General features: G+C 37.5%; 1 protein-coding gene across 1 annotated transcript in view; it reads right to left on the bottom strand.

Annotated features, from left to right (window-relative positions):
* Positions 1-492: 492 nt before the first annotated feature.
* Positions 493-15471, bottom strand: part of LOC123663033 (neurobeachin-like) — a 102754-nt gene continuing 87775 nt past the window's right edge. Inside the window, exons 27-40 of the mRNA XM_045597775.1 lie at positions 14592-14759; positions 13346-13455; positions 12628-12771; positions 12223-12279; positions 11044-11154; positions 10562-10670; positions 10372-10469; positions 9974-10178; positions 9233-9468; positions 6610-6752; positions 5064-5220; positions 4507-4639; positions 766-902; positions 493-498 (exon numbers count right to left, since the gene is read on the bottom strand). Coding sequence (XP_045453731.1) covers positions 493-498; positions 766-902; positions 4507-4639; positions 5064-5220; positions 6610-6752; positions 9233-9468; positions 9974-10178; positions 10372-10469; positions 10562-10670; positions 11044-11154; positions 12223-12279; positions 12628-12771; positions 13346-13455; positions 14592-14759 — 1814 coding nt within the window. The remainder of the gene's footprint in view (positions 499-765; positions 903-4506; positions 4640-5063; positions 5221-6609; positions 6753-9232; positions 9469-9973; positions 10179-10371; positions 10470-10561; positions 10671-11043; positions 11155-12222; positions 12280-12627; positions 12772-13345; positions 13456-14591; positions 14760-15471) is intronic.

The raw sequence follows: 15471 nt of genomic DNA, 5'->3' as shown, positions 1-15471 counted from the left end.
TGATATTTATTACGCGGCTTTGCGTTAATGTGTTGTGAAATTAATGTTCCTAACATAATATTTAGTATGAGAATTGTTTTCGGTCGCGTATTTTAGTCGTCGTGTCATATCGGTCATTATTTTTGTTTAGAGGTAGGTTATGGAATGTTTAACAACTTTACAATATAAAAAAAATATATATGGTGTTATAAATTTTATAAGTTTTTATTGTTTTCCATTTAATTAGAAAGATTCAACTCGATTATGTTATATTAAAATGCAACACCGCTTTATATGGCGCGCCATAATAATATTTTATACATATACTGCTGTTTTTATTTGTACGTCGTCTTGTTGTTTGCAGCGCAATCGCTATGACGTCTTCACTTGTTTACAATTAAATCCAATTCACATTACGATTAAGTACGTAATTTACCTCGGCTACTGTCGTTATGATTATATCATTTCTTATATAAATTCTATTTTAAATACTATCAGACGTTATTATTCGCGTTAAGTCTGTAATATAATCAACAAAAAGATTGTTGAAATAATTTAACACAGATAAACGATGTGGAAGCAGCTTTGTCTGTATTAAGCAGAGCCTTTGTCTGATGTAGCAACACTATTAATCAATATGGTCATAGATCAAGAGACCGGGAGGGCCTGACTTTCGTCATTTCACAAAAGCTGAAAATTTCTAATAGTGAGTTATGTCATATATGCATAGTAGGAACGAAAGTTACGTAAGTAGCCTTTGAAAGTAAAAGGTCAGTCAGTACTCACCTCAGGGTCGACCTTCTTGTACTCGGGGTCGTCCTCGTCGACTTCGAAGTAGAGTTCGGTGGAGGTGAGCGACACGGTGCCCGGCGCCACGAGACCTGGGGCAACGAGCTTGGCCCGAGTGCTGATGTTCACGGGACCTACGACAGTACGTCATCGTTAGCTCTTCGTCACTTCTGATGCCTTAGTACTTTATAAACTAAAATAGGACCTGTTTGCGTAGTTCGTAGCGGCCCTGCTTTCTGCTATGGGGTTTGTGGATACGATTCCCGCCCGAGTCTAGGGTGTGATATTTATAGTTATGTATATATGTATTATTCTTATTTATATAAAAATATTATCTATGCGTATCCGTCGGCTGTTACCTATACATGTATTTATTTCTAAATTTTATAGACTAGCCCGTTGGACGAGATTAAGACGTCATCATTAACATAACGCCTGTCTCCTTAGTAATCTTATATGTAAATGTATCGTGCCACAATGTCAGTTAATATACTCCTCCGAAACGGCTGGACCGATTTTTATAAAAAAAAATTGTGCGTTTTGGGTAGGTCTGAGAATCGGCCAACTTCTATTTTTCATACCCCTAAGTTACAAGGGGCGGGGTTAATGGAGTTAATAATATATATGGCAGAACATTTGTGGGGTCAGCTACTTTTAATATAAAAATATGTAAAAAAAAACTCTATAGAACACAATTCTTGTCAATGAAATTAGAAATACAAGGTGAATATGTGCAAAGCTAGAGCCACTTAAATAATTAAACCGCGTTATACTGTTTATTCTAAGTTATATTATACGATTCAGCCCGTAACATCTTACTGCTGGGCGAAGGTTTCCTTTCTCCACGTAGGAAAGGGATTGGATATTAATCCACCACGCTGCTCCACTGCATGTTGGTATCCACCAACATATATATGTATATCCATACTCCCTAGTATGAGTAACGATCACTATCAGGTATTTATGAAAACAACCAGAATCGACAGCTTAATGTGGTCTCCAAGGAAAGATCGGAGGGCAAGGACAGACATCCAAACAGGAAATAAATCTTTTTGGACAAATACAAATATCTATCCCAAGCGGGAATCGAACCCGCAAAGCGTTGGTGTTTTAGGCGCCTATACCGCAACACTACACCAGAGCGATTGTTGTTATATTTAAAAAAAAAAAAAATTACCTGGTTTTGCGACTTATTTGCATAAAGTATATACTTATATAATGTAAAACACCTACGTGAAGAAGTTACAAATGTCTAAGTATAATAATTAATTCGAACAAATTTTAGAATTATAATTATGAGTGGGAAGATAATTTGAATAACCAATCAGATTAATTTGTATGATTTGGATAAGATTGTTAAGCATCATCACTAAATATAAAATATATATATGTAAAGTAGTCCAAAATTATAAACAAAGTATAGGTTAAGCGCATTTAATACAAAAAAAGAGAAAATTAAACAAAAACTGAAAAATTTTCAAAGAACAGTTTCTTTGATACTGAATTTTATGTAAAAAAAAAAATGTTATAATTGATGTTATGAAGTTGGTTAGCCATGAATTCCGTCACACGAATTTTACGATTTTTTGACCCCTCCCTCGTATTTGTCACAGATGGTCACATTTATGAGATCCCCTTACCTAGTGTGACGTTACATATTTTCCAATTTTAAACCTAAAAATTATTATATATTAAATTAAAACATCAATTTCGACATTAATTTTAGTTCCAATTAAATTATTTTTAAATAAAATCAAAATAAATCCCTAAAAACTTATGTTAGGTATAATATGTTAAAAATTGCAAACCTTATAATAATAACAAAGAAAAAGAAAGATGTAAAGGGGACTGACCATTTTCGGCCCAGCGTGAACAGAATTCATACAAAAAAACTAATAATCAAAAATTTTCATATATTAAATCACGATTATTCGTGATTTTCAGTTGTATCAATATAAACTGATAAAAAGTTTATTTAATAAATATTTAAATTCGTTAATTATATACTTCTAGTTTATTTTCGGTTGGTGATTTGATTACCACCACGTTGCCAGTCTTAAACAAACAATAATTTTCAACGAACAATTGATTTTAAAATATTTTTAAATCAATTATTTGTTAATATCAACTAAAAATATTGTTAAATCGAATTAACAAGAAAAAAATTATCTATAAAAGTATATTTATTAAAAAAACATTTAACTTTGAGGAAAAATAAACTATTTTAGAAACATTGTTATATATATAACAATGTTTATTATAACATTGTTATAATAAACATTGTTTATATTGTGACTAAATAAAAAGCAATGAATAAATTACATTAAATTCGATTATCGATTTAATCGATTTATTTATTTATTGAAAATATTATTTGTTGCCCATTGCCCATGTCATGACAATTATTTGGTTTTTGGGCTGGAAAAGGTACCAAGATTTTATAAATCCACCTGCCCAGTTTTTCGATAACATTCTGTTAACGTACGAATCCGATTAGTAAAACAAAAATAACAAAAACAATGATTTTTTTTATTTTAGAAACCTTGTAATTATCCTCAAAAAACAAAAAATGAAACACCTGGACATAAAACTATATCATTTGTTTAATTCCTACTTGTTAGTACTACTAACTTAATATATAATTATTATTCTCAGGGATTGTCCACTCGGGCCCGAAACCCCCATACAAAGTGGACAGTCCCCTTTATTAATAAGTCAGATGACAACCAAACGCCTGATGATATATATTCGAAAGTCTATTAGAAAGCGTATTGCGCATAAAAATATTGCAGGGGTTTGTAAAAAAAAAATCTCAACTGCAAATCGCTGGATTAAGATGCTATAAAAAATGATATTTATAAAGTAAGAAAAATTAAACAGGTGTCTTTCAAGATAAGAATTAGCAAAGTTTCAGAACTTGTGGGCATATCGGTTGATTCCTTTAACTACGATCCGTACTGGTCGTGTGAGTTTGCGCACGCCTGTTGACATGTGGATGTGTGCGTGTCTGTGTGCGTGTATGTGAGCGGATGCGAACGTTTGCATGTATGTATTTATATTTATACACATATGCTTTGGACGATTTTGTTTTACATTTTTAGCATAGACACAGGGTCGTCTGTTCTTAAGAAAAGCAACATAATACTTGTGTTATAAGTAACGTCCGACTGTTATAGCTTCATTTTTTTTTTTGGTAAAACTATTTATTATATTAATAGAATATGTTTAATATTATTTTGTGATTTCTAGGAATTATCAATCAATAAAAAGTACCATATAACGTAGTTAAGTATGTGTGTGTAAGTAGTTTAAATAATTTGTGTTTGAATTGTAAATAATAAAAAAGCATGTGTGTCAGCTCTGATCACCGTAATATTTAAAATTTCAATTTTATTTGTAAAGAATCAAATTGTAATTAAATAAATAAATCAAAAATAAAATTTATCATTATTACATATATTATATTGACACTTAGACTCGGGACTGGAATCTAGCCCACAGTCCCGCAGCAGAAACCAGGGTCTCTGCTCACTACGCTATCAGGCTAGTTAAAGTCTATTATTATTATTAAAGGTATATCAGTATGGGTCGCGTGAATACGCGCCCGTCTTTTAATATGTGTACGTGTGTCCGTAAGCGTATGCGTGTGCGTGTGTGCACGTGTGCGTGTGCACGTGTGCGTGTGTGCACGTGTGCGTATAGTACATATTACATATATGTGTACTATGTTTGACTCACCGGCAAGGTCCTGGTCGGTATCGCGCTCGTCCAGCAGTAGCTCAGCGTCGTCCAGCAGCTCTGCAGCAGCAGGTGCCGGCAGCTGAGCTCCACCTGCCGCCTGGGCGATGCGAGCGTGTAGCTCCTCCGTCGCCTGGCATAAACCAACCAAACAGGTAATCAGTACTTTCTATTTTATACACGAGAAGAGCGCCAACAAGCGTATGACATGCCAGATGGTAAGCGAGTAACGTAGCATATACACACGTCGAAAGCACGTCACCGACCCTACCCCCAACCCTCCCCAGGAGCTCTGGTCACCTTATTCACCAACAGGAATACAACACTGCTTAAAAGGAATATCATTGAGCTGTGATCTTCTGTGAGTTCGAGGTACTAACCCAGTCGGACTGCTCCAGATTTTGGGCAGGATATTTCTGCCCAGGAGCTCTGGCTACTACACTCACTAAGCACGGGAACACGACATCACTCGAGAGCGCTAGTCGGCATGATGTTGTAGTAACGTTAAAGGTCAGCTAAAGGTCAGCTGGGGGTCAGCTCAACGTCCGCGCGCGCACCTGCAGTATGGCGTCGCTGGGCGGCGGCGGCGGCGCCAGCTGCGCGCGCGCCGCGTGCCGCCGCCCGCGCGCGTCCGGCACCAGCCGCCGGCGGCGCCGCGCGTCGTCCTCCCACGAGTCCAGCTTCCAGAACCCGCCGTCGATCGACTCGCCCTCGCTCACACTGCAAATTAGTTTATACCTCTTATATAAATATTGTCCATTGATTTGATCGATTGAACAGTTTGATTCCTTGATTACTACAATATATTCTTAATTCGAATTCCGCAACAATATAGTTCCAATGATATATCGATATCTCCTTTCCAGACTCAAATGAACAATGCGACATTAGATTTTCAATTAAAAACACTCAAATTTGCATACATTCAAAGATAACAAGATACACACGCACGTGGGACTGACTTTAAAACCCGCAACAATACTCTGGAAATGTTCATAGACATCTTGTTCTCTGGCTCACAGGGACCGAGTGACATTAGTCACCAAGCGCCTCGTGGTGCAGCTTGTCCAGCAGGCGCGCGGCGGCGGCGGTGTCGCGGCGGCGCCAGGCGCTATTACATCTAGTCACTGGGGCGCTCACCCGGCGCGCGCGGCGGCCGCGTGGTGCAGCTTGTCCAGCAGGCGCGCGGCGGCGGCGGTGTCGCGGCGGCGCCAGGCGCTATTACATCTAGTCACTGGGGCGCTCACCCGGCGCGCGCGGCGGCCGCGTGGTGCAGCTTGTCCAGCAGGCGCGCGGCGGCGGCGGTGTCGCGGCGGCGCCAGGCGCTATTACATCTAGTCACTGGGGCGCTCACCCGGCGCGCGCGGCGGCCGCGTGGTGCAGCTTGTCCAGCAGGCGCGCGGCGGCGGCGGTGTCGCGGCGGCGCCAGGCGCTATTACATCTAGTCACTGGGGCGCTCACCCGGCGCGCGCGGCGGCCGCGTGGTGCAGCTTGTCCAGCAGGCGCGCGGCGGCGGCGGTGTCGCGGCGGCGCCAGGCGCTATTACATCTAGTCACTGGGGCGCTCACCCGGCGCGCGCGGCGGCCGCGTGGTGCAGCTTGTCCAGCAGGCGCGCGGCGGCGGCGGTGTCGCGGCGGCGCCAGGCGCTATTACATCTAGTCACTGGGGCGCTCACCCGGCGCGCGCGGCGGCCGCGTGGTGCAGCTTGTCCAGCAGGCGCGCGGCGGCGGCGGTGTCGCGGCGGCGCCAGGCGCTATTACATCTAGTCACTGGGGCGCTCACCCGGCGCGCGCGGCGGCCGCGTGGTGCAGCTTGTCCAGCAGGCGCGCGGCGGCGGCGGTGTCGCGGCGGCGCCAGGCGCTATTACATCTAGTCACTGGGGCGCTCACCCGGCGCGCGCGGCGGCCGCGTGGTGCAGCTTGTCCAGCAGGCGCGCGGCGGCGGCGGTGTCGCGGCGGCGCCAGGCGCTATTACATCTAGTCACTGGGGCGCTCACCCGGCGCGCGCGGCGGCCGCGTGGTGCAGCTTGTCCAGCAGGCGCGCGGCGGCGGCGGTGTCGCGGCGGCGCCAGGCGCTATTACATCTAGTCACTGGGGCGCTCACCCGGCGCGCGCGGCGGCCGCGTGGTGCAGCTTGTCCAGCAGGCGCGCGGCGGCGGCGGTGTCGCGGCGGCGCGCGGCCGCGATCAGACGCTCGCACGTGCGCTCCTCCTCCGCGCGCTCCTGCCCCGTCGCTGCGCACGCGCACTGCGGGACGATACACTGCCACTTATATGATAATAACTCGCATTGCTGTGGCTCAGTAATTATAATTTTTTTAAATATATGTAGATTCTATATTCAAACGCGCCATCTATAATCTATCTCTATCTGATATCTGTGCAACTTAGATGCCAAATCGCCATCTTATAGAAAAATAGAAATACGGCGCCATTTACTGGATATCTGTACAAATTTGATACCAAACCGCTACCTATTAGGATTTTAAAGGATTAACCAATAAATACACACTAAAGTCGTAGTGAAAGTCGTGTGTAATAAACATTTAATTTGCAATAACAAATATTGAGATCAATTATTGAGATAAAAACTACTCTATCTCCCAAGTTGGATCAAATTGCAGATACTTAGAAAATTTGATAAAAATTGGTTCAGTACTTTCGAAGTTTATCGCTAACATACATCGTGACACGAAATTTATGTATATACTATCTGCCCGGACAAATGCCGTTCTGTCAAAAGTTTTCAGTAAAAACCTTCCTTGGCCTTAAGGAACATACAAAAAAAAAGAATAGTCGAATAGGTCGAGCCATTCTTGAGTTATGTGCTTAACAACATTCATTTTCATTTATATAGAAAATATCTTGATAAATGGTAGAAAATCCAAACCTAAGTCGATCTTCACCGAGCTGATAACACAATGAAACATACTTTAAAATAAATTAGCAATTAATCTTTTATAATCAATATTTTATAATAAATTTAGCAAGCAATTTTCACTTAAGAGCCATTTCACAAAAATCGGTAACAATCCGCGAAATTGTAATTTTTTGCCGTCGTTAAACTCAGTATTTGATGCAATAATGTAATTTATATTTTTGAAATATAATAGAGCAACCTTTCTTGCAGTAACATAATGAATCAGAATTTTTATTTATATTGTATGTACAAAATTATTACCCTTTTCATCAGCCTCCGTGGGTAAACGTTCGAAATGTATACTTTGAAGTCCTATTTTTCAATAACCTCTACCTTAAAACTGTATAAAAAGTATGGTAATATGTGGAATATGTTTTTGTTGATACATAATGCAGATTTTTTTTTATTTGTATCTCCGTTAATCCGTAAAAAAATTTAAAGTTACAAATATTTAACAAATAAGTACAATTTCAAAAGCGATATTTTTCTTAGAAAACAAAGTAAACAAACTTACATCATTTAAGAACATCAAAAAAAATTAAAATATTTAATTTTTGTATTAAAAATTAAAAGATAGTATATAATACCACGCATCAAACCCAGTAAAGCAGTCGAGTGCTAGCGCTCTTAGAGGTTAGATCAACGCCAAATTCTGCACAGCCATCTCTTTCACTCACACGCGCCGAGCGACTGTTGTTACAGTGCAATAAACCGTATTTGATACTTTCATAAAAATAAAAAATATGCGTAAATTACAAATGAAACAAATGTATAATTTAATTTTTCTCACATTATCAATACAAATAGGCATTTAAATCTGTTTTTCTTGTTATTTGTTAGTATATATGTTTGTCGGTATCATTGAGTTTATAAAAAAGCCGGCAAAATTTGATAGTCTACTTGCATCCAAAACTATGCAACTCACATTCACACTCAGATTTTCTGGAGCATAATAAAATGCACTTAAATGTTTCATAAAATTGATTTTTTTTTTTTAAATTTATTGACTGTTGTTATATAACATACTAGAAATTTTTAACAAATTAATTTGTAAAAAACATTTTATAACATAGTTATTAAATTTTATTATACATTAGAAAAATATCAAAATGGTTTTTTGGATGTCACACTATACCAAGTAGCACAAAGATCGCGCGGTTCGTACGACTCACGCGATGCGATCAAATTTACCTAAACTTGCGGAGTGAAAAATTGTGAAATGGCTCTTAATTTTGTTTTCAATGATTAAAAATAGTGTCAGTCCAGGATTGTTTTAGGTAACCCATTTTTAATATATAATCTAATATACTAAATTTATTAAAAGTATGTTTCATTCTATTATCAACTCGGTGAAGATAGACTTAGCTTCGGATCTTAGACCACTAGATAAGTCGCTCGCAGCCAGGTTACAGAAGGCGGTGTTACTTTTTAGATATATTTTTTAGATTTTTTATAACACAGTCGAAAATAATATTTCTACGATATATTATTACGAGTACAAGAGTTGCTGATATATCTTCATTTTTTTATGAGCTATGATAATTACAAATCAAATAAAATTTTTGCAGACATCGTCTGAAGTATTCATAAAATTGAGAGTAGTAAAATTAACTTTATATTCTGGTACATGATGCTAAAAACATGAATGTTAATTTTTATCTTAACAATAAAAATTTAAAATACATTTCATCGTGCCTAAAAGCGTCAACATTTATTTTCACTCACATACAGTGTATCATCTGATACAGACATTTTTAAATTTCTAAAAGAGATACATTAAAAAACTAAACTGCGGCAAGCCAAATCACCTCAAAATCAGCATGTTTGAGCACGTCATCGGCCCTCATCCTGTTCAGTATGAACTCGGCCTCATTAGCCACGCGCACGATGTGGTCCCTCATGGCGTGCGACAGCAGCCGACCCTCGTTGATCAACTCGATGAACGCCAGCCCCGCGTGCTTCTGTAAAGAGTTCTGCCACTCCTGGGAGCAGAGGAGCATCACCAGCTCAACCACTGACGTACTGGACTTGAACGTTTGGAGCCCTGGAATATTATAGTAATAACAATAATAATAATATATTCTTTATTGTACATCAAAATATAAACAAACAGTAGTAACTAAAAAAATGTAAAAAGGCGATCTTATCGCTGAAGAACGATTTCTTCCAGCCTTCAGGCCCAGGACTTGTAGTAATGAGGGTATGGTAAGACATTTAGGGTAATAAATAGTATAATAAATTGAGGAGATGTGCAAATATTTGGTTTTGCCAAAAAAATTGGTACATTTTGAAACTTAGTGGAAAGCTTTAAATTTCAATGGAAATTTTAAGAGTGACTAATATGAAATTAAAAAAAAATATATTAAATTACGAAACTTAATGAAAGAGTTTAGATTACTAAGACCAATTCAAAAATGTTTACTAAAACCACTTTTTTATTTCTAATATCAGATTTATTCGTGATCAAATAACTGCTATTGTCAAATAATTGATTTTGATCATAGTTATTAGATTTAGAGGATTAATCAGTCATATGACTAAGATATTACTCTTACCTTCCATCAGTAATTCTTGTCCGTGACTGCCCACTAAAGTTTTGGACAAGAAAGGTGCAAAATCTAGCATTATCTCTCTCAACAGAGGACACACTGGCCCTAGAGCGGTCTCGAGCTTGTGAGTGAGCGACGCTTCTCTAGAGACACCGTCAGCTGACATCGTTGTGCTTATAGATAGTCCCGCCAAAGCTTCATTATCCTGAAAATGGGACAAAGTTTAATTTTAAAATAAGGGTATTTTCAAACATTGTTTTAAGAAATTGTCTAAAGAGGATAAAAAATAATTCATAAATAAGTTTTTTTTAATAGGCAGATTACCCGACATTTTATAAAATTTATAAATTTGAGGAAATACTGACTGTATGCTGAAATTTTACTGCAAAAGTATTTACCGCGTGTAAATGTCGCTGAGCAGTCTGTAGGCTTCTGTTCAGCCGCTGGGCCATGTGGTGGTGTTCGGAATTCCTCATGTGGATTTGTTTGTCTATATCTGGAATCGATAAATAGGACCATAAATATCCACCTGAACATCAAAATTTGTAAACTAATTATTTAAATAGTTTTAGTACAACATCTCCATACCTTCGTGAACGTTGCCCTCGTGATCTCTGTTTCTTCCTGTTATGGTCGCTGGACCTCTCTCACCGTCTTCGTTCAAATTAACGTCGGTCCAAGATTCATCGTTGCTTACCTTTAAATTATTTCATGTCTTATAAATTTAATTTGTTAAGTTATACCAATAGATTGACTATATAATTGAAATATTACTTAAAGTTAAAGGATTTTTATACCAAACAATTTTTTGAAGTGAAAATCGATATATATATATATATATATATATATATATATATATATATATATATATATATTGTAAAAAGAAAACTATAGAAACTGTATCGTTCTGATATATTATTAATCATTTTGTTCAACAAGAAAAAATACGAAATGTGTATTCATGTAATTTGTATCCTGACACAAACAAAATTTAGTAAATTAGTTAGTTATTTAGTTATTTAGTAAATTTTATTCCAAAATACAACTAATCAACCACATAACCGACTTACGGGATGCTTATTATCATCTAAAGCGATCTCGCTGGAGGTTTCAGGGTCGTTGTTAGTCGTCTCGGTCGAGTTCAGGTGAAACGAGCCAGCGTCCTCGATAGAATCCACGCTCTGTTAATGTCACAATCAATATAACATATTCTTAGTAGAAATAATTACACCCTGTTTAATTTATACGCATAAATATTATATAGGTGGTTACAGTTTATACATTTATTGAGATAATAATTTCTAAATAATAAATTACAAAAAATCAAATTGAAAATAAAGGACAAGTATAACTTCCTCAGGGTACACAATATGTATTAACAATATTTAGAATTTACCTTTTAATATTAAAACAGAGAATAAAATATCTTACCTTTTTGCTAATAAAAATTTTTTACCTACTATTTTAATGTTCAACTCATGATAGTACTTACAAGAACATAGAGGGAAGGTAAAAATAGCATAGGTGAAAACAGACATGCAAACCGAGTGGAAGCAAACCAAGTGGTCAAGCAAGCGAAGCACACACACACATGCAAACATACATATGAAGTTTCATATGTATATGTACATTTACGTTTTCAAATATAACATTATCGTATCAACATACTTTCATTTTTTGTTATGAATGAAGTATATATGTATAACGAAAATGACATAGTAGTAATGTTAACAATTTTTTTTACGCTGCGTTTGAATGCTGTATTGTGTTCAATTAAAACTGACTCAAACCATCTAGTTTTTTATATATATTATTGTATAATAAGCTATCTTTCAATAATATTCTTGCTTAATGTAGTGCATTGGTGTCATCTAAATAGTAAATGCTTTTGATAGTATGAATGTCAAACTAAATATCAATATTATTTACAATATAATGTCACAAATAACGTGAGCCTGGCTTAGCTTACTTTTGTGAATATTTTCGTACCTATTGTAGATACGATGAAAACACTACATTGTATGTACAAGTAATTGTAAAGCTTGTGTTCAAACTCAGTGATTATGTAATTTATTAGGAAGCCTTTAATACCGATTTTCTTTAATAATTCAATATTTTATTTATCATTCTTAAAAATCATTAAAAATATATAATTTATGTAAAAGCTTTACCCATCGTATTACCAGGCTTCCATAAACAGTAAGAGGTGTTCACACTAAGAACTCGTGTCTAATTCAAGAGATACGAACCAAGTTAACTACCGACACCGTTATTCCTGATAATGTTTTTGACCTTGCACTGGGAGGCTTATAACCGGAAAACAAAAAATATTTTATAAACTATTCCACATATATTCCTAAGCATTTTTCTAACCCATACAAAACATTACAGGGTAAAATTAAAGAGCTAGTTATTGTCAGTTATCTATTACACAAATTGTCCTCTATTTAAATTATCGGTATAAAGATATGTAACACCGAGATTACGTAGATTTACTATTACTAATGAAGTATAGACTAACATTTAAGGATGAAAGACCCCACTGAAATGTATCTAAGGACAAACACCAAGGAGTCGAAAGACCATCAACGCGAGAAGATATCGCAGTAACTAATAGAGGGACAGACGATCCCAGTCCTCGACCCACAACTAACCTTCGGTTTGGGCTGAGTCTTGACCCGGAGACTCGATTTGAAAAGCGGCTCTTCTTTCTCAGAGGCCGGCGTTACAGCCTCCTTGGACTTCTCACCGGAATTCGGTTTCACTTCGTCCGTGGTCGTCTCTATCTTAGCGACGCCCTCCGTCCCATCCTTTATCAATTAAATGCGACGGCAAAATAAGAAGGAATGTATGAAGCCTCTATGTTTATAATGACACCACACACACGTCAGCGACAACGAAAACCGAATGATGGCAATGTACCAGCAAATGAAAAATTGTCAAAAAATAATTTATGATATTTCGCTCGATTTAGGGAGGGACATGCAGAACAGCTAGGGAACGCCTACTTACAATCACTAAAGACATTTCAGTGAATACTAGACTACCGTTTTAGATCATGATTTTACCGAGAAGGCATGCTAGATATATTTCAAAGGGCATGACGCCTAAAAATTGTTATTACATGTAAAAAAAAGGCTGCTAGAAATAACAAAAACAAAATCTAACTTTCATTCAATCAAACCAAATCTATCAATCATATTTTTAGAAATCAACAAATAATTACTTATTTAAATTAAAACGTAACTACATAATGATAAAAGAGGTAGTACCAGATCTGTCGCAGAGAACTAAATCTAATCTGTTCAATGGGGAAGAAAGGTTTAAATTCATCGAGTATCGTACATGCCACTTTTACTTGTATGAAAGGACCCGATCTAAGTGTGGACTTACCTTCATTGAGGGCGAGTCTAACTCATTCATCGTCGAGTTGTTTTCATCCACAACTATCATAGCGTACTCCACGTCGTCACCGTTGTGTTCTATGCGAAAAGGGATAATATTAATAAATACATATTTAATATTTTGTTTTTATTACAACATCGACGAAGCTCAAACGAAGCGTCTGATTTTATTGAAATATGAACTTCTCATTATGAGGAATAAGCTTTACTATTGGTCTCTATAGTTTACTACTATCCTCGGTAAGCCTTAAACATTCCTACTGTTACAGTAAAAGTGCTGTGAAGAAAGCGAAAAAACTTTTTCAAGACAGAAAACTTTGCTACATATCGAAGGTATCTTCTACTAATGGAAAACTGTGTCAATAAGCGACTTTGTTGTTATAATTATTGCATTTATTTATATTCGATTCAAATTAATATTGTCAAATTTAATATTTGTGCATGCATTTTTTAGACTACGTGAACTCACAAACTAAGGGCAATGATGACGCAAATAAATTATAAAATAACCAAATATGTATTAGCGATGCCTAAGCGGTGGGTTTATACACTGTTTTGTCAAGTTTGAGATATGCATCCGACGTCGCACGTTTATCAAAAAAATTTAAACCACCGATTTTTATAATTATTTGTATTACAATTTTAAAAGAGAGTTTCGAATTTAAAAATAAAATGATGTAAAATGAACCTTCACTTGTCTTTTAAATTATATCAGACAGTAAACCGTTATTTAAGAGACTATATTTTTCGACGCATTAGACAAAACAGCGTGAGCAAACATCGACCACATTTGTATTTACATACATTCGCATCATAACCCGAATTTTATTCAAATATTACTCAAGAGTAACGAAAAACAAGCTAGAAAGCGCATTAAGCCACGTCGGTTATCGTTACTCTATCATAACTATGATCTACTGAGTAATCGCTGAAGTTAAGGTAATTAACTTGATACAGTTATCGGCACGGTTATTGAGCGCTGACCGTCAACTTTATTTCAATATTTTATGGATACATTTATATGCAATGAGTTTTACATACTTTTATTTTTGTTTTAAAGTTTGTACTCAATAAAACTGTTTGCAACCCCTGCACGATGGGCAAATCGACCAAACTCTATCGCTGAGCGCTCAATATCCGAGTCAATACCTATACATCACAATATTGATATTGGAGTGGAGATTATGATGCGTATGTGCCGAGGCCGCGTTTACCTGCGTGCGCGCGGTGGTAATTAGCGATGCGAGCGTGCGCGTGCGTATTATTGTTAACGTGTTGGCCGCAATCGAGCTTGCAGTGCGAGTGGCGGTGAGCGGGGTGCCCACCCGGCAGGAACTGCGGGTACACGTGGTGCGACCACTGCGGGAACAGCGGCCGCGACCCTGAGACCCGGACAGGGTGGCGCGGGGTGTGGAGTATCATCGGGATCGGGATAATAGGGGTGGGGGTGTACGCGGACGGTAGCATCGTCGAACAGTTGAAACAGTTAGGGGATATGAAAATATTGTCGAAGTAAGAATTAATGTGCGCGGACGATGGCATCGGGCGAATAGGGATGAATAATGGGTTGGCGGAACAGGGATAGTAGGAAAAGTTATTAAAGACAAGAGAGTCGAATCGCCGAACAGTTGGCACAGTTAAGGGATGTGACGATATGGTCGGAGCAGCGATAGTAGGGATAGATATCAAAAGCAAAACATGTAGAAAAATATATGCGTGGACGATAGCATCGGATATACAGTAGAAATAGTTACGGGGTGAGACAATGTTGTCAGAGTATTGATAGGAGGAACAAGTATGAAATACAAGAGTCACAAATGATATAATGAGTAAATGTCGGGACAATACCATAAAAACAAACAAGGAAAATTCGTAATACATATCGTATGAAAAAAGGTGTATTGCAAAAAGATTAGATGGTGTAACATGAAGGGATTACATGACAGAGTGAAACGTAAGGATTTATAGAATTGTTAATAAGTACCAAATAAAAAAGCGCATTATTTAACAAGTGTTAACAAAATCAGAGATAAATTATATGAAATGTGTTTTAGTGTTTTACGATGTCGACGATGTAATCGCAGTGTAGCGTAG

Source organism: Melitaea cinxia, chromosome 19 (genome assembly GCF_905220565.1).
Source record: "Melitaea cinxia chromosome 19, ilMelCinx1.1, whole genome shotgun sequence".
NCBI lineage: Eukaryota > Metazoa > Arthropoda > Insecta > Lepidoptera > Nymphalidae > Melitaea > Melitaea cinxia.
This window is presented reverse-complemented; position numbering and strand designations above follow the sequence as displayed.